Below are 19,933 nucleotides of genomic sequence, written 5' to 3' on the forward strand. Positions count from 1 at the left end.
GAGATGCTATTTAAGTGTCTCTCGGTAGACTTTCGGTCTCATTCTTCCACAGATTTCGGTAAGTGTGTGTGTTTGACTGCACTTTAAAAAAAAAAATGACCACGAGAACGTGCCCGCGCCTTGGCCTCTCTCAGTTGCATGTATTGGGTTCGTGGAGCAGGGGAGAGAAAAACATGGCCATGGCATTGAGGCCTTGAAGCGACAGGGGCTTTGTGAAGGACTACATGGCGATGGGGGGCGGTGCCGACGGGCCTCTCTGTGATGAGAGTCTTTTCACAGACCTGTACTGAGCTCCGTGAGGATAAGAAACTCTGAGGAGACAGGCCTTGCACGGCCGACGCAGTCTTAGCTCCGGAAAACAAAGCGTTTACGAGATAGCCTAGTGCTGACCTGATGTTCTCTTGTCTTCAGGGTTCGGGCGCGCGTCGAGCACTAAAGGATAGCAAAGAGTTCTCGTTACAGTAAGTGCTCGTGGCGTGCCTTTACCACCTTTATTTTTTTGGTTTAATTGTTGGATATACGGAAGTCCACCGGGATGTGCTACGGGGATGATCTCAAAAGTTGAACTCTCTCTTTCTGATGAATTAGTGGAGAAAACATAAAAATTCTGAGTAGCACTGTTTGTGGCCAATGTTTGGGCTCTTTAGCCCTGAGATGTTAAGGGACTGACGTGGGACAGTTAGGCTACGAGACGTAAAAGTGAAGGGTGTTCTTTGTTTTTTTTTTTCCCAGATGTGGTTTAAATCAAAAGACCTTATGGGTGGGAGGATGGGACAAGACCTGTCCCTGTGTGGATCAAGCATTATGGCGATGCTCCAGGTGGGTATACGATGCTTTATGCAATTACGGGTAGGGGCACAGAATCTGGATGGGACTTGCTGCTTCAGATTGCGCTGGCCACTCCATGATGAACGTAAAATGACAAGCATATGCCTGAACTCAAAAGTGATGTCATCTTACTACTGAGAAGTGGGCCCCAAATACTCAAGGGCCTTGAATGGCTATTCTTAGGTACATATAATGCCTCCCTTTTCTGTCTCCAGCATCTCATCGCCAATCCTAAGGAATTCAGCTGCCTCCCAGGATGAATGCAGGTAATTTTGCAAATGGGGGGGTTAGGGTGTAGTCCGTCTGGTGTTGCCCACAACCAGGAGAGCAAATGGTCAGTGGAGCAGTGTTGCCTTTTTGCTCCTTTCAGCTTGTTCCTCTTGGAATGATTTTCCTGGGGAGGGAGATGGCAGCCCAGCAAGCGGCACAGTTGGTTCTTGTGATGGTGTGCTCTTCCCTCACCCCATGTCACTGTCAGATGATTTGAGTGGTAATGCTGATTCTCCGTGAGGTACGACATTTAATAGCATGTTAGAGTTCTGATGGCAGTTCCTGTTAATGAAGACATTTTATTCCATCCTAGTGTTTTGAAATAACCATTTGCTGCCCTTTTGCAGGTTGTCCTCATGGTGATGTATACATCTGTCTTACAGTAAGTTACTTTTCCCAATGTTGTAAGTTAGGTTATATGTGAGACTTGATAACTCTCGGAGGGGGGGGGGGTTGTTGTAAAAGCCCTGATTGATCCGTGTAACTTTTTGGTTTCTTTTGTTCCTTATAGTGATGTTTCTTGATCTTTTATCTTTCTTTCTTTTTAATATTTACTTCTTTATTTGGCTGTGTCGGGTCCTAGTTGTGGCACGCAGGCTCTAGAGCCCTCGGGCTTAGTTGCCCCGCGGCATGTGGGATCTCAGTTCTCCTACCAGGGATCAAACCATTGTCCCCTGCATTGGAAGGCAGATTCTCAACACTGGACCACCAGGGAAGTCCCTTATTTTATCTTTCTTGATTTCCTAGATGCCTCTTGATCTGCTCAGGGTCAAACTCCTGGAAAGAGTTGAGAATCGTGAGTACTTGTAACCTTTCTGGTTGTAGCTTGTTTCCAGTGCCAGTGAGGAGAGCAAGCATTCTGTCTTACCCCTGTTCTAGCCCCAGAGCCAGTAATGGTGAACCCACTGGGGCTAACGGGGAGAGGGGATGAAAGCTTGTTCCATAAGGAAGTGTCTGAGGTGCAGCAAATGCCTGCGGATATCACTTGCTTAGCTTTTCTTGGTTTATCCATTAACCCTAGCTAGAATAATTCTGGCTATGTTGCTAATTACATGACGTTCTCATTCAGGAGCAGCTTGTTCCTTGTTCCTGTATTACTCCTGGAAAGCCTCCCGCGTTGAAAGGTTAGTTGATTAGTGTCTGGCATATATCACCAAGTAAGCAGTTTCTATGATGAATCAGACTAGCTCACTATGACTTAAATAATGAGAAGACCTGAACATCTGAGAAACTGGAGAAGACAGCAGTGGGATAGTGTCTGTAAGGAACTTGTAACACTCACAGCTTCATCCTTCCCTAGGTACCATTGCCAGTTACCTGCTTGTTTGCTCAAAGGTGAGTGTTTTTCATATGCGTTGGTGGATACAGTGTATTGAGTAGGAAAGGCCTTTTTCGGCATGTCTGTATGATGACTTACCTGGAATCTCGTTCGGCTGACGATTTGCTGTTGAGACTCGGAAATCTGATTTTCTAGGAACCATAGCTTAGGTGGGAACAACTTTTAATGCAGGAATTAAGCTTACTGATTCAGTCTTGTTTTTGTTTTAGGTCCAACTCCTTGTCTGGAGCCTGAGAATGAATTGAGGTAAATCTGTCATCTGTGGCTACTATATAGAATTTGCCAGGGTTTTTTGTGGCACTTTGGATAGCTGTGCAGACATTACTTGTTTAATCCAAAGTTTGTCTTTGGCCATTTGTGAACCACCTGTGACAGATTTCCACTCACCAGTGATGAGTTCAGTACCGCCCCAGTCTGATCACTATGACTGAAAGGTATTTTCTGAGCTGTGAGTTTGCCTTGGAGTGAAAGGTGACAATAGTGGGAGGTTGGGTGGGCTTTATAGCCAATAGGAAGCTTTGTGGACTAGGTGGTGGTTTCTATCAAAATGTCTGTTGAGACCTACATAGATGTGCCTTTTGTCTCGGGGTGGTTTAGAGACTTAGTTCCCAATCGTTCTTTCGCAGGGGAAAGGAGTAAGCCATATTTCTGTTCAACTCCAGTCTGAAGTTAAGAGGTGAGTAAATGTAAACACAAGGTGGGTCAAGTTAAAATTTCCCAGTGAAGAAATATTCACATGTCTTACTTCCTGTCCTAGTCCCAGAGCCTGTAAAGGTGAACCCACTGGGGCTGGCTGGGGGAGAAGAGGAAAGCTTGTTCCAGAAGGAACTGTCTGAGGGATCATAAGAATTTCTAAACAAGGCAAAGGAGGGAATAAATTACTGGTTGAAAATCGGTTGTGTTTTTTTTTTCCTTCAGGTCTGAAGAAAGAACAAAGCACACATAATGGTAAGTATCTATTCATGTACTTACATTACATATTTAATAGACTAACCATGATAAATAGAAAAGTATCTGGAAGCAGTCCTTTTAATGTTAGCTGGTTTAAAGGATAGCCCTTCTAAACCCATGTGGTATATACTTTTCCATATGGTAAGAAAACTCAACTTTTTTTTTTTTCTCTACAGGAGTCCCAACTCTCTAAGGATATCAAAAATGGAATTTTCTTATACAACCTACCTGTTCAAATTAGCACACAATCGTTTTAGCCTTTCTAAATAAAACTTTGTTTTTTTAAACCTTCACTGATTCCTGTGTTTGAGTGGGTCTAGCTGGACAGAAGGAAATAATCCCAGAAAGATTGTTACTGGCTTTACCCTGTTTAAGCTTGGCAGTTTGCCTGATGCTGAATTGTCTAACCCAGGGAACCATTCGGGGAGCCTCCTTACACCTTTAAGGAGTTTTTCCTTCTCTCTGTACTTAGCTGAGGAGTTCTATATGAATGTTTGCTGGGTTTGGGTGACCCTTTAACCTTTAGCTGTGCCCTAAAACTTTATACTAGACTTTGCTCAATAAAATACGTTTTGTGTCAGGAGTATAGTAAAGTAAAAGGCAATTTAACTGAAAGAAAATGCATTTTTGCTAATTCAGTCGTAGCCATACAGTAATAAGAATGGTCAACACAGTAAGTATAGCCACAAGAATGAAAGGGTTGGTCCAAGTAAGAGAAGGCACATCGAGGAAGCCTGGGGAAGCACCTGTATTTAAAGGTGGGAGGAACAGCAGAGGACAAACCCAGAATGAGGCACTGCAAGCAGTAAGAGAGCCTGCAGTGCTGACCTGTAAACCCGAGGGAAGAGAGCACCATGAGAGGTGTTTGGTAGATAATGAAGCCTTCCTCAAGCAATATTTTCACCATGTGGCAAATAGGAATTCAAATTAAGGCCCAGCTACTTAAGAGATGAAAGAAATGAGTCTGGGACAATCTGGAGAAATTGGGGAGAGCTCCAAAATGAGGGGCACCCTCATAGTCCTTCCATACAGTGATGACTCAGTCTATGATATTTCTAGCCTGGACTTCTGCAACCTGCCCCTGACCTGATAACCAGTCAGACATTCAGACCTTGATTCCATGTCGTTCCTCTCCAGTCTCCCCACTTCAGTAAGTGTCAGCAGTGCCAACGTGTTGCTCCATCCCAAACCTAGCAGTGTACTTGCTGGGAGAGCCAAGGCCCTGCTCTTGCTTTTGCTGACTGATGTTTAGTTACATTCTAGAGGAAGAGGAGGAGGCAGAATGAGAGCCAACAAACAAGGTTATTTGAAATAGCAGAGTGGTTCTCAACCAGGGGTGATTTTGCCCCCTGGGGAACATTAAAAAATGTCTGGAGACACTTCTGGTTGTCACAGTTTTTTGTGGGGGGTGGTGGGTAGGCTATACTACTATCTAGTGGGTAGAGGCCAAGGATGCTGCTAAACACCCTACAATTAATAGGACAGCTCCCCAACTCCCCAAACACAATGTCAATAGTGCCGAGTTTTCAGGCACCGTGAGATAAATGCCGGAAAGAATAGGAGTCGGGCTTCCCTGGTGGCGCAGTGGTTTAAGAATCCTCCTGCCAATGCAGGGGACACGGGTTCAAGTCCTGGTCCGGGATGCCACGGAGCAAGTAAGCCCGTGAGCCTAGAGCCCGTGCTCTGCAACAAGAGAAGCCACCACAATGAGAAGCCCGAGCACGGCAACGGCAACGAAAAGTAGCCCCTGCTCACCGCAACTAGAGAAAGCCCATGCGCCGAAACGAAGACCCAACGCAGCCAAAAAAAAAAGCTTGATCCCTGGTTGGGGAGCTATAATCTCACATGCCTCGCGGCCAAAAAACCAAAACATAAAACAAGCAATATTGTGACAAATTCAATAAAAACTTAAAAAAATGGTCCACATGGGCTTCCCATGGTGGCGCAGTGGTTGAGAGTCCGCCTGCTGATGTAGGGGACACGGGTTCGTACCCCGGTCCGGGAAGATCCCACATGCCGCGGAGCGGCTGGGCCCGTGAGCCATGGCCGTTGCGCCTGCGCGTCCGGAGCCTGTGCTCCGCAACGGGAGAGGCCACAACAGTGAGAGGCCCGCGTACCGAAAAAAATAAAAAATAAAAAAATGAAAAATGGTCCACGTCAAAAAATCTTTCTTTTTAAAATTTATTATTTTTGGCTGCGTTGGGTTTTAATTGCTGCGTGTGGGCCTTCTCTAGTTGCGGCGAGCGGGGGCTACTCTTCATTGTGGTGCGTGGGCTCCTCATGCAGTGGCTTCTCGTTGTGGAGCACGGGCTCTAGGCACGCGGGCTTCAGTAGTTGTGGCATGCGGGCTCAGTAGTTGTGTCTCGGGCTCTAGAGCTCAGGCTCAGTAGTTGTGGCTCATGGGCTTAGTTGCTCCGTGGCATGTGGGATCTTCCCAGACCAGGGCTCGAACCTGTGTCCCCTGCATTGGCAGGCGGATTCTTAACCACTGCGCCACCAGGGAAGTCCACGTCAAAAAAATCTTAAAAAAAAAAATTACATCACCTAACCTACTGTGCCTCAGTTTCTCCATCTGTAAAAGAGGGAAGATTATAGTACTACTTATTCAATTAATGTTGTTAATACATATAAAGCACCTGGAATCGTGCATGAAACCATAGACTAGTCAGGCTGGGAATCAGTCATCACCAGGTGACGGATGGGAGGGAAAGCCAGGGCACTGGATAAGATCATTTCAGCAGAGAGCGTAAATAGGAGCAGACATTTTGAATTCCTAGGAGCCAGGGAGCTACTACAAATCAGCAAAGAGGGTAGGGTTGGTCATCAAGAGGTCAGCTGGGCCCTCTTTTCTGGCCCGACTCCAACCCAGAGTTGCCACATGGGGATGTAGGCCCAGAGGAGCCAGTCTTAAGTCCGGGAGCCGAGGCTATCTCTCTGTGGGCCTGCCTACAGGGCCTTCCAGGACCTCCAGTTGATGTGGCCTCTTTTTAGGTGTTTGGATGCCTTCAGACAGGTCCTCCTATCTTTTTGGGGCTGTGGTTGTTAACTTGTAGATTAGTGAACAGGCTTTAGGGAGCTCTAAGAATCTCCTCGGAAATTGTATGCAAAATTGTATAAGGCAACTATGCATTTATTTGGGAAAAGCTTCAACAGATTCTCAGAAGGGTTGGGTGATACAATAAAAATTAAACACCTCTTCAGACTGACTAAGCATTTCCTCAACCTGCTTCATATTATGTTGGTTTTTAAGTTTATAACATCTTCCTCTCAAGAGCACCAAAAAAAAGTCTAAAATTGTTCAATTAATTTATAAATATGGGGGACTTCCCTGGCGGTCCAGTGGTTAAGACTACGAGCTTCCACTGTAGGTGCGGCCAAAAAAAAAAAAGTTAAAAGGGGGTTGTAAATTGGGGAGAGTTGTTGTTATAAACCTTTGAACACTACTTGACAATTTATACCATTTTCATAAAATAAAACATTAACTTACAAAATTTAAATGCACCCACATGGAAAGAATATTCCCTTGGCCTTGCTTTGCTTGTTATCAAAGCCAGTGACTCTTTGTGACTTCTTCCACTTCTCTCCATCTCTGCCACCACAGCCACCCCAACCACACCCCCTAAGCCACTTTCATCTCTCGCCTGGAGGATCACAGGAGCCTTCTCTCACTTTTCCCCAGTAAACCTTAAACATCATGAAGGCAAGGTCCATGTCTGATTTTGCTCATCATTGTAGGGTATCTGCTCAAAAAGCATAAACAAATGGACAAATGGCCTCCCCGTGAATAAATAGATCTCCAAGTTCCTGTGGAGTTCTCACTATCAGCCTCCTGTACCCACGCAGCAAGAGGCGGGGTCACGGTAGAAGAGAGTGACAGAGCTCTCCCCACTTGCCTTTGCTTCAGAGGAGGACCTGACAGCTGAGACCCGACAGGGAAAAGCCCGCCAAGAGATCTGTGCACTCAGGATGCTTGGCTGCAGCCTGCCTGGACAGACTGAAGCCTGCTCCACCAGGGGGCTGTGGCCTGCCCCAGGTTGGGTCTTGCAGAGTTTAGAGAAGGTTAGAATTGAAAGAAACTGAATTTTGCTTTTGCTTTTGCTTCTGTATTAGTTGTTTGTTTGTTTTGTTTTGTTTTTTATTGCTTGGTGGCTTAAAACAAAAAAATATATTATCTTACAGTTTTGGAGGTCAGAAGTCCTAAATGGGTCTCAATGGGCTAAAACCAAGGTGTGTTAACAGGGCTGCCTTGCTTTCTGGAGGCTCCTGCCTTTTCTAGCTTCTAGAGGCCACCTCCACTCCTTGACTGATGACCCCCTTCCATCTTCAAAGCCAGTGATGGCTCATCAGATCATCACTCTGACACTGAGTCTCCTGTCTCCCTTGTGATCTTTGTGATTACGTACATGGAGCCCACCAGATAATCCAGAATGATCTCTCCTCAAAACGCTTAATTTAATCATATCTGCAAAGTACACTTTGCCTGCCATGTAAGGTAACATAATGAGAGATTCTACGAATTAGGACATGGGCATGTAGGGGCATTATTCTGCCTACCACATCCCCTTAATTTGGCCCCTCCCTGGAGATTCTGGATTTATTTTGGGAGCTTGTAGAAACTGCTTCTGTTTATTCACAGGGACACATTGTAAGAAACCATATTCTCTAAAATCATAGATTATCAGACTTTGCTAGTTGAAATCATATCAGTGAGAATAGAACATCCCAATCTTGCCTGAAGGATCTCAGCCAGGCCGGTCACTTTGACACATAAACAGCTGTAGAGCTCAGTTAAGGGGGTTTCGAACAGAACGTTCCGCGTTCAGATTAACACAGTGTCCAAGCAAACAGGACTTCAAGTCCCGTTCTCAGCCAGAGTCTGACATTAATCCCTTTCATACAGCTGGGCTATGCTGTGAGCCTCTAAAGTACCGCTTCTTTTAGATTTGACCTACATTGCCTCACCCCTACTCCCACCGCAGGTTCCTGGGTTTATGAATCAGGCGGCTCCGAAACGTCTTTCTCAGGCCATCTTTTCTCCGCTGTGGGGCCGACGGTGGGTGATGGATGGTACAAAGGGCAAGATATAAGTGGGGTGGGGATGGATGTTACAAGCCGAGGAGGCGGGAGGGGCAGAAGGGAGCCGGGAGCCCCAGGATGAGAGGGGAACACAGGCTATAAGCCAACTTCCACTGTCACCTCTGGGCCGAGAGCAGCATGTCCTCAGTTCTCACAACCACCGCTTAAATGCAGGTTATTAATTCCTCCATTTAAAAGAGGAGAAGACGGGAGCCTAAGCAACATGCCTCGAGTCACCAAATCAGGAAATGGCAAGCATGAATTCCAACTCGGTTCTTTGAACTCCGAAGTCTGTGCTCGGGAACCGCGGCCTTTCCAAGTAAATGTCCGGGAGAAGGGCCCCGCCCTGCATCTTCTTCCACAGACTAACGAACACCACCGCCCTGCCGCCCCCAGGGAGCGCCTAAAAGCCTTAAGGCTGGAGACGGACGCCACAGTCTCTGAGCAAAGGTACGACGCGGCCATTGATATCACGTCTAGTTATGTGGACCAATCCCCAGAAAGTGAAAGAGCAGAGGGGCGGGTTTATGCAAAACACACAGAGCTTGAGCAGGAAGGCGAAGCAGTAAAAACCTTGTTTAAGGTCTATTTCCAAAACTTTAGTTATCATTATGAAGCAAAAATAATGAAGAATTGGTTTTAAGCAAGATTACACATTAAGGAAAGTCTAATGATTAGGCCATAAAAGTCACCACAACCGTAAAAGCTACAGCAAGAGTAACGCTGGCCGGCAGTGAAACTTACCAGTATCGCTTCTCGGCCTTTTGGCTAAGATCAAGTGTAGTATCTGTTCTTATCAGTTTAATATCTGATACGTCCTCTATCCGAGGACAATATATTAAATGGATTTTTGGAATTAGGAGATGGAATAGGAGCTTGCTCCGTCCACTCCACGCATCGACCTGGTATTGCAGTACTTCCAGGAACGGTGCACTCCCCTTCGGGGGAAACTTTTGGTTGTCCAAAAAAAGAATATAACAATTCAAATGTTTTGTTGTTCAGAATACAGGAAAACTTTCTCATGAAGGTTAAAGTTTTCTCATTTACTTGTTTTATCTAGTTGTTATGGGATCTATTTGCAAGTGGAAGTTTGTGATTCGTATAGTTCTGTATTCAATAACACATACGCCTTTTTTAAGCTTGGGTCATGCGCTATTTTCCGTATGTCCGTTAGCTGCTGTGCAAAACATGAAATCGGTGATACTGTTTGAAGTCCCTTCGGCAAAAACTCTAAGTTCTCCGAAAAATACGAGAAAACCAACAAAATGTGCATAGTTACAAGAATTCTGAGCTGCTTGTTTTTGTTTTTTTTTTTTCTTCTGAGAACTCATAAGTGTTCACGAGAGATTCTGTTTCGCGTGCCATGAAGTGTATCGCAGGAAACCCGTGTAGTCCCACCATAATGAGACAACTGCGATTATTCTTTAAACTGTTTTCGGTGCTTCCGCTATTGCAGTAGTATAAATCTACCGCCGCTGACGCGGGTTTGAGTCTTAATCCGCGCAGATCTCCCCACAAAGATTTCGTTTTAACGCCGCAACTGTTGAATCGCGTCGCCTGTAGTTCGTACTCCATAGCAAGAGCAACTACGGCGATGAGAAGGCCGCACACCACCTTCACAACAAAGAATAATTCTCGCTCGCCGTCCGCGTGCAGGAGTGGAGATGCAACGCAATCAAAAATAAAGGAAGTTTTTAAAAAAGCCATCAGAAAGAATAGTAAGTACTCCAGTAAATTCCGTACAAAATGGAGGAATCCGAGCACCGACTTTTGGTCTGGATTGAACTAGATTGAGAGTGTTCTTTTCTCGGTAATGCAAAGCCAAGAGCAAGGATGAAGTGTTACTCTCCGCACTCCTACCGCCAGTTCTCTACCGGAGTCGAAAATAAAGATTGCTTCTCTCTTCAGGAGTCAAATCTGCCGGGCCACAGTGGGGTGCTTTATTCTTACCGACGTAGTTTAAAACAGCAAAATTTCTGAAAGGCTTTGATTTCAGGAAACAACACTTCTCCGTACGTCACTCCAGAAAGGGAGTCGTTGTTATTTTGTAAGTTGCATTTTATTCCGAGAAGAAGTGTTGTTAATTCTGCAGTTTTTTCACTGTGAGTTGATTTTTACGATCACCAAACCTCAACGTGAGGGAGAGCAATGCCCTACCTTACTTTTCCAAAAGGATATACATATACGTAAGAGTGTCTCTTCGTTTTCCCAAACACTATTCGTGTTGTGTTTTCCTTCTTTAATTATTTTTCTTTTACGCTGCTTTGGGTTTTCATTGCTGCACGCAGGTTTTTTTATCCGTTGCTGCGAGCGGCAACTACTCTTCGTTGTGGTGCGGGGCCTTCGCATTGCGCAGGTTTCTTTTGTTGCTGAGCACGGGCTTCAGGCGGCGGACTTCAGTAGTGGTGGCACGCGGACTCTAGAGCGCAGACTCAATAGTTGCGGCACACGAGCTTAGTTGCTCCATAGCCGGTAGGAATTTTCCCGGCGTAGGGTTCAAACCTGTGTCCCTGCATTAACAGGCGGTTGTTTGATTACTGCGCCACCACAGAAGTCCCCTTTTTGTCTTTTCATACTCGAAGTTGAAGCCCTCCGCTTCACTAGCGTTTCAATCATTTTTGAAATGGTCTCTTACCTTGTCTGGTACAGGAAATATTACATGATGCTTTGGGGTACGGAAACGGACTACGGATGCCTAGACCCGGCATCGCGGTTCAGTTAGGATACGCTTCACTCGAAGTGTAAAATGGTCAAGTTACTGTTCAGATCTCCACAAGAAACATCTCCAGGTTTCTGGAGATGTAAAAGCGAAAGCAACTGGCGCGCAAAGGGATTTTTTGTTTTTTTAACTGTTGCGGTTTAACTCCCGGAAACCGCATTCCACTGGGTCGGACTCCGCGCGCGCTGGTGACGCAGCTGTTGCGCCGGAAGTGCGAGGCGTAGGTTCCGGGGCTCAGCTATGGCTGCTGCGGCAGCACGCTGGAATCATGTGTGGGTCGGCACCGACACCGGCATCCTGAAAGGTGGGGGGCGGGGGCGGGAACCAGGGGCGGGGGTCGCCGTTTGGGGACATTGGCGCGACTAACGTCCGTGTTCCACAGGCGTGAATCTTCAGCGCAAACAAGCGGCCAACTTCACGCCGTCGGGACAGCCGCGGCGCGAGGAGGCGGTGAGCGCCCTGTGTTGGGGCGCGGGCGGCGAGACTCAGGTGCGCAGCCGCTGGCAGGCGGAGCGAGGGGCCCGGGGCACGGCCGCCTCCCTCTTCTCGCCATTCTGCCCTCCTCTGCTCGCAGATCCTGGTGGGCTGTGCGGATGGGACAGTGAAGCACTTCAGCACCGAGGAGGGCAGGTTCCAGGGTCAGAGGCACTGCTCCGGAGGGGAGGGCATATTCCGAGGCCTCGCCCAAGTCGACGGGTAAGACCGAGCCCCTTGCTGAAACGCTCAGGTCGTAGGGAGAGCTTTGAGGTTCCCGTGGGACGGCCGAATAATGGCGATCAACCTTGAGGTGACACGGGCCGGGTCTACGTGACAGGGGCCTTTGTCCTGCCGAAGTTCATTCATTCCTATAACAGACATTAACTGAACACCTACTGGGTTGTATATAGGCATTGGGCGAAATGCAAGGGCTTCAGGTCAACCAGACACAGTACCTGCCTTCATACAGTTTGCAGCCTCCAGAGTTTTTCTTTTGGCTCCATAATCTTTTGGATGACTCTGAGCCCGTCATTTAATAGTTTCGAGTATGTTTTTCAGTGGGGGCTAACAACCACCAACAAGGTCGTGAAGCTCCCAAAGTAAAAGATAGGAAAGTGCTAGGTTGCAGGCCTAGCTTCCTTCCGAAGATGAAGAGAGAGGCTGTGAGCAGACTGTGTAGGTTTGGTGATGTTAATTCTGACAGGTGAGGTGGAGAAGGCTTTGTGGGGGTGAGAAGTTGGAACTGGCCCTTGAAGCATGGGTAGAATTTTGAAATGTGGAGAAAGGAATAAGGGCATTCTAGAAAGAAGCTCCTGCCTGAGCAGAGGCCAAGGATTGGTGTTAGGCTACAGGGTACATCACAAGGACGATAAATAGCATTTGAAGGTTGAAGCCGAGGCAACGTTTTTCCTTTTTATTTTTTTTCCTATTATTTGTGAGGAAGCATTTTAATATGAGATAGGCAAGGTAGGTTGGGACTAAAGGTAAAGGGCTTTAAGTGCCAGGCCGAGAGATCTGCACTTCTGTAGGTGGTGGGGAGTTACTGGTTTTTGAGCAGGAAATGCTGCGGTCAGAGCTATGAGCTTGCAGGAATGTGGAGGATGGATTGGAGAGAAAGCAGTTGGGAGACTTGCCACAGCCCAGGCAAGCCTAGAGCCTGAACCGAGTTGGGAAGGGTGGGCAGATATGAGAAAGAGTATAAGCTTGAACTGTACCGATACTGGGGAGAGACTTGCTTGGGCTTCATGGGACGCATACTTTGAGGGAGAGATTGGAACCCCGAACAGGGAACTTGAGAGAAGAAGCTGGTGTTTGGTTTTGGCCGAACACTAAATCCAGAACAGTCCCATTTCAATCCTTTCAGAGCTACTGATCCTGACCTCTGGTGACTGACTCAAGGTTCAGAAAGACTAGCAGGGCCAGGTGCCCCAGACGTAGCTGTGGAATAGCAAAGGCTGTCTGTTTTGGAGTATCAGACTTGATTTCCAGCTCTGGTGCTGACATTTATAGCTGAGTGGCAAATCTTTTAATTTCTCAGAGCTTCAGCTTCCTCACTTATGAGACTGGTAAATCCTTACCTTGTTGAGGAAATTAAGTAAGAGCCATCAAGCCCTGCCCAGACCCGAGTAACCTAGAGGCTTCCTTAGGAGCAGGACTGGTATGGGACCTCCCTGGTGGCACAGTGGATAGGACTTGATGCTCACAGGACGTTCAGGCCTGTGTGCAGGAGGCCGGGGTTCAATCCCTGATTGGGGAGCTAGATCCCACGTGCATGCCTCAACTGGCAGTTCACATGCCTCAACTAAGGAGCCTGCGAACTGCAACTAAGGAGCCCGCCTGCTGCAACTAAGACCCGGGGCAACCAAATAAATAAATATTTTTTAAAAAAGGAACAGGGCTGGTAGGAGGGAGTCTAGTTCATATGAATTTGGGCGTGGGTCGACTGGGGCCAGAGAACAACCCTGCTCCTTTTTTTAACCCTGACTCTATCCTCCCTTTGCCGGCAGCACCCTCATCACATGTGTGGATTCTGGGATTCTTCGAGTCTGGCATGACAATGACAAGGAGGCATCCTCTGACCCTGTGAGGCTCCCCTGGCCTGATGCTGATGGTTGGGGGAGGTGGGGCCCAGGGTAGGAGCCAGATGAAGGCTTTGCGGGAGGGAGGAGGAGTAAGGATCTGGAACCGACTCTCATCTCCCCTCTCATCTTCCATTCTTTTCAGCTCTTGGAACTAAGGGTGGGCCCTGGGGTGTGTAGGATGCGCCAAGACCCAGCGCGCCCCCACATGGTTGCCACAGGTGGGAAGGAGAATGCTCTGAAGGTGTGGGACCTGCAGGGCTCTGAGGAGCCTGTGTTCAGGGCCAAGAACGTGAGTGATGGGGGGTGGGGAGGAGATGGAGGCCAGGGAGGGGCTGGTTCCGAGGTCCAGGGAGTCTGAGGCCACTATGTCAGAGACCAGCTGGGCTTTAGGGGACAATGGTAGAAGGCAGGAGGAAGGGGCACACTGAGCCCTCCACAGCCCTGTCCCCCATCTACCCACCCTACCAGGTACGGAATGATTGGCTCGACCTGCGGGTTCCCATCTGGGACCAGGACATACAGTTCCTCCCTGAGTCACAGAAGCTCGTCACCTGTACAGGGTACCACCAGGTGAGGCACCACCCCACCCCTATCTCTTTCTGGGCTTAAGCAGCCTCCTGGAGAAACAGCCTTGCTGTGCAGGCTCGGTCCCCACCATTCGGCACAGCCGCCCTGCTTGCCATCCTTCTTCCATCCCTGAGCTCCCAGAAGAGGGACGACTTCCCCCATCTGTTCCAGCCCAACGGCTGAGCCGGTGATCTTCTCTTACTACATTCTAGGAAGGAGTTCCCTGAACTGTGATTCTTCCTTTTCCTCCCACCTGGAAGAGAAAAGAAGGGAGTGTCCCCTTCATAGTAGAATCACATGGTTCAGGTGTCATGAGAAGACGTGAGCTGGGTATCAAGAGAACTGAGTTCTGGTCCTGATGCAGCCTCTGATTTGCTTTCGGACCCAAGCCTGACCCTCTACTAACTGGCCTCAGCTCCTCAGCTTTACGGGAAAGGTCCACATGGGGATCTTTTCAGTGGGTCTCTCTCTCTCTCTTTCCTTTTTTGACTGCCCTGCGCTGCATGCGGGATCTTAATTCCCCGACCAGGGATCAAACCCGTGTCCCCTACAGTGGAAGCACAGAGTCCTAACCACTGACTGCCAGGGAATTCCCAGCTGGTCTTATGTGAAGTTCTAAGACCCAGGCAGGCCTGGGTGGCTGTATTTGCCCTGTTTCCTTTGCTCCTACATATTGAAGTCTGCTATTGGTGAGACACCTCTGCTCAGAACACATATGAGGGCTTCCCCTCTCTTCCCTGTTGAGACTTAACGTCTTTCTCTGCTTGAAATTCAGCAACTCTTGACAGTTGGACTGACTTGCTTTTCCATCCCAAGAGGGGAGTACGGGGGGATGGAATGCTCATGCATGCAGACCATGGGAATGCTGCCGCCTCCAGGCTGGAGGACCTCTCTCCTCAGCCCTGTATGTTCATGCTCCTTAGCAGCTGTCTCTCCTCTACCCCGCAACACACAGAGAAGAGGAGTGCATTTCAAATGAGAGTTTCTCTGAAAGAGTGGGTTGTAAACAAAGCAGTGTATGAGGAGGGGATGAAGATGTGGAGGAGCCGGAGGGCATCTGTGGAGTGCGGGTACTGTTGGTGATGCTTCAGCCTTCCTCCAGGTCCGCGTCTATGATCCAGCCTCCCCCCAGCGCAGGCCGGTCCTCGAGGCCACCTACGGAGAGTACCCACTGACAGCCATGACCCTCACTCCTGGGGGCAAGTGAGTGTTTAGAGGGCAAAGTGGGGCTTGGGAAGGACTCCAGGGGGCCCCTGCTGACCCCATGTGCCTCTGATCTCCTCAGTTCGGTGATTGTGGGGAACACTCATGGGCAGCTGGCAGAAATTGACCTTCGGCAGGGTGAGTGGACTAGGGAGCCTTGCGGGAGGGGAAGGGGTGGGGAGGAAGGGCAGGATTCCCTCTGACGGGGTGCAGTGGAGCTGTTGAGCCCTCTTTCAGGTGCCAGATTGCCCGGGTTTAAATCCTGGTTCTGCCATAAGCTGTGTGACCTTAGACAAATTACTATGTCAATTCCGTGCCTTAGTTCCTTCACGTGAAAAATGCAGATATTAATGGTAATTGCCATCTCAGCATTATGTTAAACGAGGATTAAATGTTGAAACATGAAGTGATATGAACAGTAAACACTCAATAAATGGTTGTTGGCTGGCCAGCTAGCACTGATTCCTACCGCCTTCTCTAGGGCGCCTACTGGTCTGTCTGAAGGGGCTGGCGGGCAGCGTCCGAGGGTTGCAGTGCCACCCTTCAAAGCCCCTTCTAGCCTCCTGTGGCTTGGACAGAGTCTTGAGGGTACACAGGATCCGGAATCCACGGGGCCTGGACCATAAGGTGAGAGCCTGCTGCCTCCTGTTCCCCGGATTCATGTTTCTATTTCTGCAGGCTTGGCCCGTTAAGGTCCCTCATCTTTTGCAGGTTTACCTCAAATCTCAACTGAACTGCCTCCTGCTGTCAGGCAGGGATAACTGGGAGGTAAGCAGTTGGGTCTGGGAATGTGGGCGCTGAGGGCACAGGTGTGAGGACTTCCCTGTGAAGAGGAAAGGGAAGCAGCTGGAACTCAGACCTGGGACTGTCCATCCATCTGCCAAGTGTAGTCCTAAAAGAGTTACTGCCAAGGGTGAGATAGGCACATGGATGGACATGGTTTCCAGGAGCAGGAAATAAAAGGGGTGGTGCCTGGAGGAATTATTCCCCTTCCCTGTGGGTCTGACTCCTAAGCTCTTCTCCCACTCACCAGGATGAACCCCACGAGCCTCAAGAGCCCAACAAGGTGCCCTCAGAAGACACAGAGACAGATGAACTCTGGGCTTCCTTGGAGGCAGCTGCCAAGCGGAAACTCCCCGGTTTGGAGCAGTCCCAAGGCGCCCTCCAAACCAGACAGAGAAAGAAGAAGAGGCCTGGGTCCACCAGCTCCTGAAGAGCTTGTGCTCACGTTGTAAATAAACAGCTTAATACGTACCACGACCCTGAGCCTTTTGTGTTGGCAGAAAGGAAAGAGTGGCGGCTGCTCCCTGAGCTGGGGTGATGGGGGGTATCTGCTGTCACAAAAGCAGGGCCGGGAGTCGGCGGGCTGGCGTGGGTGGAACCGAGTGCGGGGCCCGCGCGTGGGGCCATGGGCTGCTGCCAAGGCAAGGACTTTCAGACTTCGGGTGAGCAGGCCAAGGAGGCCGGGTCACAGGAAGTTCAGGAAGGTGGGACCGGAGACACACAAGGGTGCTCAGGGAGCCGGGAGTGCGGGATGGATCACCCGGAGGTTGGACTGGGGAGGATAGAGCTCAGCGGCCTCGCATCCTCGCAGGCAAAGAAGGGGTCGATGCAGACTCGGCGGAAAACCGGAATCTCAGGTCGCACGAAAGGCTTCTGCTCACTGTGCTGTGGCGGCGGCTCTCCCTGTTCAGCCATCGGGGCTCGTCGCGGTCAAACAAGAGGCAATCAGTCCAAAATCCAAAGCAGGCGTGTACGTTCCAGGAGTGCAACCGGGAGGGGGTCCAGGAGGAGCCGGAGAAGGGGTGACCCCAGCCCTGTTCTCAGTCCGCCCCAGCCTCCCTCCAGAGAATAAAGTTTCTAACTTATACCTGCCTGAGAGCTTGTGCCTCCAAGTCTCGCTTTGCGCACACAGGGCGCGGGCACCACCAGGGCTGCGGGCTCTTTAAGGCTCCTCCCCCGAGGCTGGCCCATTCCCTTGGGCCCCAGGCTCCTGTTCCTTGGGGGCGGGGCCACGGTTGCGGCCTAGCCAATGGGAGAGCGGAGTTGCATTAGCGTTTGGGTGGAGGGGCGCGTCTCTCGGGTCGCCGGGCTTGAAAAGGCGTGGCACCGCCCGCTCGTCACCGGGGGTGGGGTTACGTGTGGGTGACGTGGCGGCTTCTAGTCTTTGGTCGGGTTTCGGCGGCTTCGGTTCCCGGGGTGAAGGGGGTGACGACCCGGGAGATTGTGGCAGTGGCGGCGGCGGCGCCAGGCGGCAGAGAGGAGGTAGGACACGCTCTAAGAGGGGTCTGACCGCAGTGTCTGCTCTGGGCAGCTCTTTCCGGGGATGGCGCGGGCTGGGGGGAAGGGAACCAGAGGCAAGCGGGCAAGTCCTGCCGGCACGGCTCGAAGTGAGCGAATACGTCGCCGTCCAATCAGGAAAGCCCCTGTTGAGAAAGACGTCGGCCTTAGCTAATCAGTGGTTGCAGTCCTCCAGACGGTGGGACTTAGGCGAGGCGAGGGTGGTACTTCCTGCTTCAAATAAACACCTAGAGATTTCCCCCCTCCGCCCACCGAAGTGTGTCCCTCTCAGGAGGTCCGTCACCGTTTCTCCCTGACGAGTCGGAGGAACCCGTGGATACGAGAGGGCCCACTTAGGGCCTAGGGCAGTTGCACGGGCCGGACTGGAGCTTCGGAGCCACAGAACCTGGCTCTGGCCCTGCCTCTACTTCAGGGCCCCGGCCCGCGCTCTGGCCGCCAGAACCAAGTTGGAAGAAGAGTCTGAGGAGCCGGACGGCTTGGGCCAGAGAAGAAGCGGGGTCCTGCCCGCTGCGGGTCGGCCCCAGGATCTGCGGGTGGCTTCGGGCGCGAAAGTCCGTGCCAAGTGCAAAGGGGCCCCGAGGATCTGCTGGTTGGGGGGGATTTGTGGGGAAGGAGGCTGCCTGGGGAATGACACTCTCCCCTCCACCACAGTCCAAGGTTATGCGTCTCAATGATCCCGCGGAAACGCTACGGGTCTAAGAACACGGATCAGGGTGTCTACCTGGGTCTCTCAAAGACACAGGTCCTGTCCCCTGCAACTGCTGGCAGTAGCAGCAGCGACATCGCCCCTCTGCCCCCCCCAGTGGCCCTGGTCCCTCCCCTTCCCGACACCATGTCCTGCCGGGATCGGACCCAGGAGTTCCTGTCTGCCTGCAAGTCCCTGCAGAGCCGTCAGGTAAGGACCTGGAGTGGGAAAGGCAAGAGTGACTCATACTCAGACCTGGGAGACGCGGTGCTCCAGCACCGTTGGTTGAAGTAATTCTTGGGGGAGCCCGATGGAGAACTGGTCCAGCTTGGAGAGGGTGGTAGGATCTACCAAGCAACAGAGAAGAGGTGGGCTAGCTAATCTAGAGGTAAGGATCGAGGCTTTTTTTTTTTTTTTTAAATCAGGCATTCTCTGAGCGTAGGGTTGCTATTCTGGAAGGAATATCTCAGCGCAAGAGGTGGCTGCAAGTATATTTGGTTTGGATGAAGAACAGGTTCTCGAAAGAGCTTTTAGCTCAGAGACAAGCACTTTGAATTCTAGTTCCAGTATAATTTTACCACTTTTGCTCTGTGACAACACAGAAGTTAATCTAGTTGGATCTCAGGTTTTGTATCTGTAAAATGAAGGAAGGTTTCTAAATAAGTAGTTTTAATCAAAACCACTTCGGAGTGCTTTTTTAAAAATTAGATTTGTCTTGGTCCAGACTTTCTGAATCCAAGTGGAACCTGAATAAATGTAATTTAAAATATTTTTACTGGTCAGCTCTTGTTAGTTTCTCTTCTGTATGATCTCCAAGAGTTTTACATTTATCCTCTCTGATTCCCGGATTGGAGGAATAGAATGGTAATACTAGTAACCATTTATTTAGTGCTTAGAATGGACCTGGTATTTGGCTAAAATAATTTACAACCCTTAGGTTTTTTAATCTTAGCAAGAACAAGAGGTGTGTGGATTGTTTTCATTTTACAGAAGAGGAAGTAGAGATTCAGAATGGTTTAAGCAACTTGCCCCAAGCCCCCTATGTAGTAAGAGGTGGCACCTAGATCTGAACCCAGGTCTACCTGTATGGACGGTCTGGTGGAGGATGCCACTAGTGTTAGAGGGTGAGTTTAGTAGACACCTGAGGAACAGTGAAAGCTGGAAATGGGGAGGGAAAACTAAAGTTTTACCTCTTGACGTTGCTTTTCAGAATGGAATCCAGACAAACAAGCCAACTCTGCGTGCTGTCCGGCAGCGCAGTGAATTCACCCTCATGGCCAAGTGAGTTGACAGAAGTTATGTGGTGGGATGACCAGTGTCTGAGGAGAGGTAGCCTTGCCTGTGGTGACCTTGGCCGTAAGGACTGGGATTGGTTGTGCTGGTGCTAATGTGGGAAAGGCCCTCTCCTTCCCTTCCCGCAGTGTTCCCATTAATGC

General features: G+C 49.6%; 3 protein-coding genes, 2 long non-coding RNA genes and 9 other non-coding genes across 22 annotated transcripts in view; 13 read left to right on the plus strand and 1 right to left on the minus strand.

Moving 5' to 3' along the window:
- Nucleotides 1-35: 35 nt before the first annotated feature.
- On the plus strand, nt 36-3,672 carry LOC105748758 (uncharacterized). Of its 4 annotated transcripts, none has more exons than XR_007478792.1 (9): nt 36-58; nt 412-461; nt 733-819; nt 1,044-1,094; nt 1,199-1,339; nt 1,446-1,480; nt 1,846-1,894; nt 2,168-2,222; nt 2,399-3,672. It is a non-coding gene; the product is annotated as an uncharacterized LOC105748758 (long non-coding RNA). The 4 variants fall into 4 exon arrangements; XR_007478793.1 differs by lacking the exon at nt 36-58 and having other exon boundaries at nt 95-461; nt 2,399-3,113; nt 3,356-3,672; XR_007478791.1 differs by lacking the exon at nt 36-58 and having other exon boundaries at nt 99-461; nt 2,399-2,433; nt 2,647-3,672.
- LOC117199052 (small nucleolar RNA SNORD26) lies at nt 541-616 on the plus strand. The gene has a single exon (XR_004480242.1). It is a non-coding gene; the product is annotated as a small nucleolar RNA SNORD26 (small nucleolar RNA).
- Nucleotides 900-971, plus strand: LOC117199051 (small nucleolar RNA SNORD27). Its single transcript, XR_004480241.1, has one exon. It is a non-coding gene; the product is annotated as a small nucleolar RNA SNORD27 (small nucleolar RNA).
- LOC117199050 (small nucleolar RNA SNORD28) lies at nt 1,302-1,376 on the plus strand. Its single transcript, XR_004480239.1, has one exon. It is a non-coding gene; the product is annotated as a small nucleolar RNA SNORD28 (small nucleolar RNA).
- Nucleotides 1,935-2,061, plus strand: LOC117199067 (small nucleolar RNA SNORD22). Its single transcript, XR_004480264.1, has one exon. It is a non-coding gene; the product is annotated as a small nucleolar RNA SNORD22 (small nucleolar RNA).
- LOC117199048 (small nucleolar RNA SNORD29) lies at nt 2,264-2,330 on the plus strand. Its single transcript, XR_004480236.1, has one exon. It is a non-coding gene; the product is annotated as a small nucleolar RNA SNORD29 (small nucleolar RNA).
- On the plus strand, nt 2,500-2,569 carry LOC117199055 (small nucleolar RNA SNORD30). The gene has a single exon (XR_004480246.1). It is a non-coding gene; the product is annotated as a small nucleolar RNA SNORD30 (small nucleolar RNA).
- On the plus strand, nt 2,820-2,888 carry LOC105748756 (small nucleolar RNA SNORD31). Its single transcript, XR_004480253.1, has one exon. It is a non-coding gene; the product is annotated as a small nucleolar RNA SNORD31 (small nucleolar RNA).
- LOC117199063 (small nucleolar RNA SNORD22) lies at nt 3,153-3,278 on the plus strand. Its single transcript, XR_004480257.1, has one exon. It is a non-coding gene; the product is annotated as a small nucleolar RNA SNORD22 (small nucleolar RNA).
- A 2,845-nt stretch (nt 3,673-6,517) lies between the features above and the next one.
- On the minus strand, nt 6,518-17,546 carry LOC125965196 (uncharacterized). The gene is made up of 2 exons (XR_007478796.1): nt 17,383-17,546; nt 6,518-7,128 (listed from the first exon to the last, which is right to left on the minus strand). It is a non-coding gene; the product is annotated as an uncharacterized LOC125965196 (long non-coding RNA).
- LOC117199071 (U2 spliceosomal RNA) lies at nt 9,213-9,403 on the plus strand. Its single transcript, XR_004480267.1, has one exon. It is a non-coding gene; the product is annotated as a U2 spliceosomal RNA (small nuclear RNA).
- WDR74 (WD repeat domain 74) lies at nt 9,594-16,765 on the plus strand. 4 transcript variants are annotated; one of them, XM_012537363.3, is made up of 11 exons: nt 9,594-10,182; nt 11,566-11,672; nt 11,758-11,879; nt 13,667-13,742; nt 13,884-14,030; nt 14,210-14,311; nt 15,411-15,511; nt 15,594-15,649; nt 15,993-16,138; nt 16,223-16,279; nt 16,545-16,765. In XM_012537363.3, exons 1-11 carry the CDS (start codon nt 10,059-10,061, stop codon nt 16,722-16,724), a joined length of 1,218 nt encoding a protein of 405 aa, XP_012392817.1. In that variant the 5' UTR covers nt 9,594-10,058; the 3' UTR covers nt 16,725-16,765. The 4 variants fall into 4 exon arrangements, with proteins under 4 accessions (XP_012392817.1, XP_004264284.1, XP_049569498.1 ...); XM_004264236.4 differs by lacking the exon at nt 9,594-10,182 and adding an exon at nt 11,335-11,487; XM_049713541.1 differs by lacking the exon at nt 9,594-10,182 and adding an exon at nt 11,437-11,455.
- Nucleotides 16,781-17,386, plus strand: TEX54 (testis expressed 54). Its single transcript, XM_049713543.1, has 2 exons — nt 16,781-16,998; nt 17,106-17,386. The coding sequence occupies exons 1-2, from the start codon at nt 16,920-16,922 to the stop codon at nt 17,318-17,320; spliced, it is 294 nt and encodes a 97-aa protein (XP_049569500.1). The 5' UTR covers nt 16,781-16,919; the 3' UTR covers nt 17,321-17,386.
- Nucleotides 17,547-17,635: 89 nt separating the features above from the next.
- STX5 (syntaxin 5) overlaps nt 17,636-19,933 on the plus strand; it is a 28,528-nt gene continuing 26,230 nt past the window's right edge. The window contains exons 1-3 of one of the 3 annotated variants that reach the window (XM_004264235.4): nt 17,636-17,776; nt 18,464-18,707; nt 19,708-19,778. In XM_004264235.4, the coding sequence (XP_004264283.1) occupies nt 18,483-18,707; nt 19,708-19,778 (296 nt within the window). In that variant the 5' untranslated portion in view covers nt 17,636-17,776; nt 18,464-18,482. The remainder of the gene's footprint in view (nt 17,777-18,463; nt 18,708-19,707; nt 19,779-19,933) is intronic. The other 2 variants (XM_033414993.2, XM_049713542.1) reach the window with 2 other exon arrangements.

Source organism: Orcinus orca, chromosome 8 (assembly GCF_937001465.1).
Source record: "Orcinus orca chromosome 8, mOrcOrc1.1, whole genome shotgun sequence".
Classification (NCBI taxonomy): Eukaryota; Metazoa; Chordata; class Mammalia; order Artiodactyla; family Delphinidae; genus Orcinus; species Orcinus orca.

Bases quoted from the DNA above. Each gene is read 5' to 3' on its own strand.
- TEX54 (XM_049713543.1), top strand. From the start codon at position 16,920: ATGGGCTGCTGCCAAGGCAAGGACTTTCAGACTTCGGGTGAGCAGGCC. The intron at 16,999-17,105 runs GTGGGACCGGAG...GCATCCTCGCAG, and splicing joins GTCACAGGAAGTTCAGGAAG to GCAAAGAAGGGGTCGATGCA.
- WDR74 (XM_012537363.3), top strand. From the start codon at position 10,059: ATGAGAAGGCCGCACACCACCTTCACAACAAAGAATAATTCTCGCTCG. The intron at 15,512-15,593 runs GTGAGTGTTTAG...TGATCTCCTCAG, and splicing joins ACCCTCACTCCTGGGGGCAA to TTCGGTGATTGTGGGGAACA. The intron at 16,139-16,222 runs GTGAGAGCCTGC...CATCTTTTGCAG, and splicing joins CACGGGGCCTGGACCATAAG to GTTTACCTCAAATCTCAACT.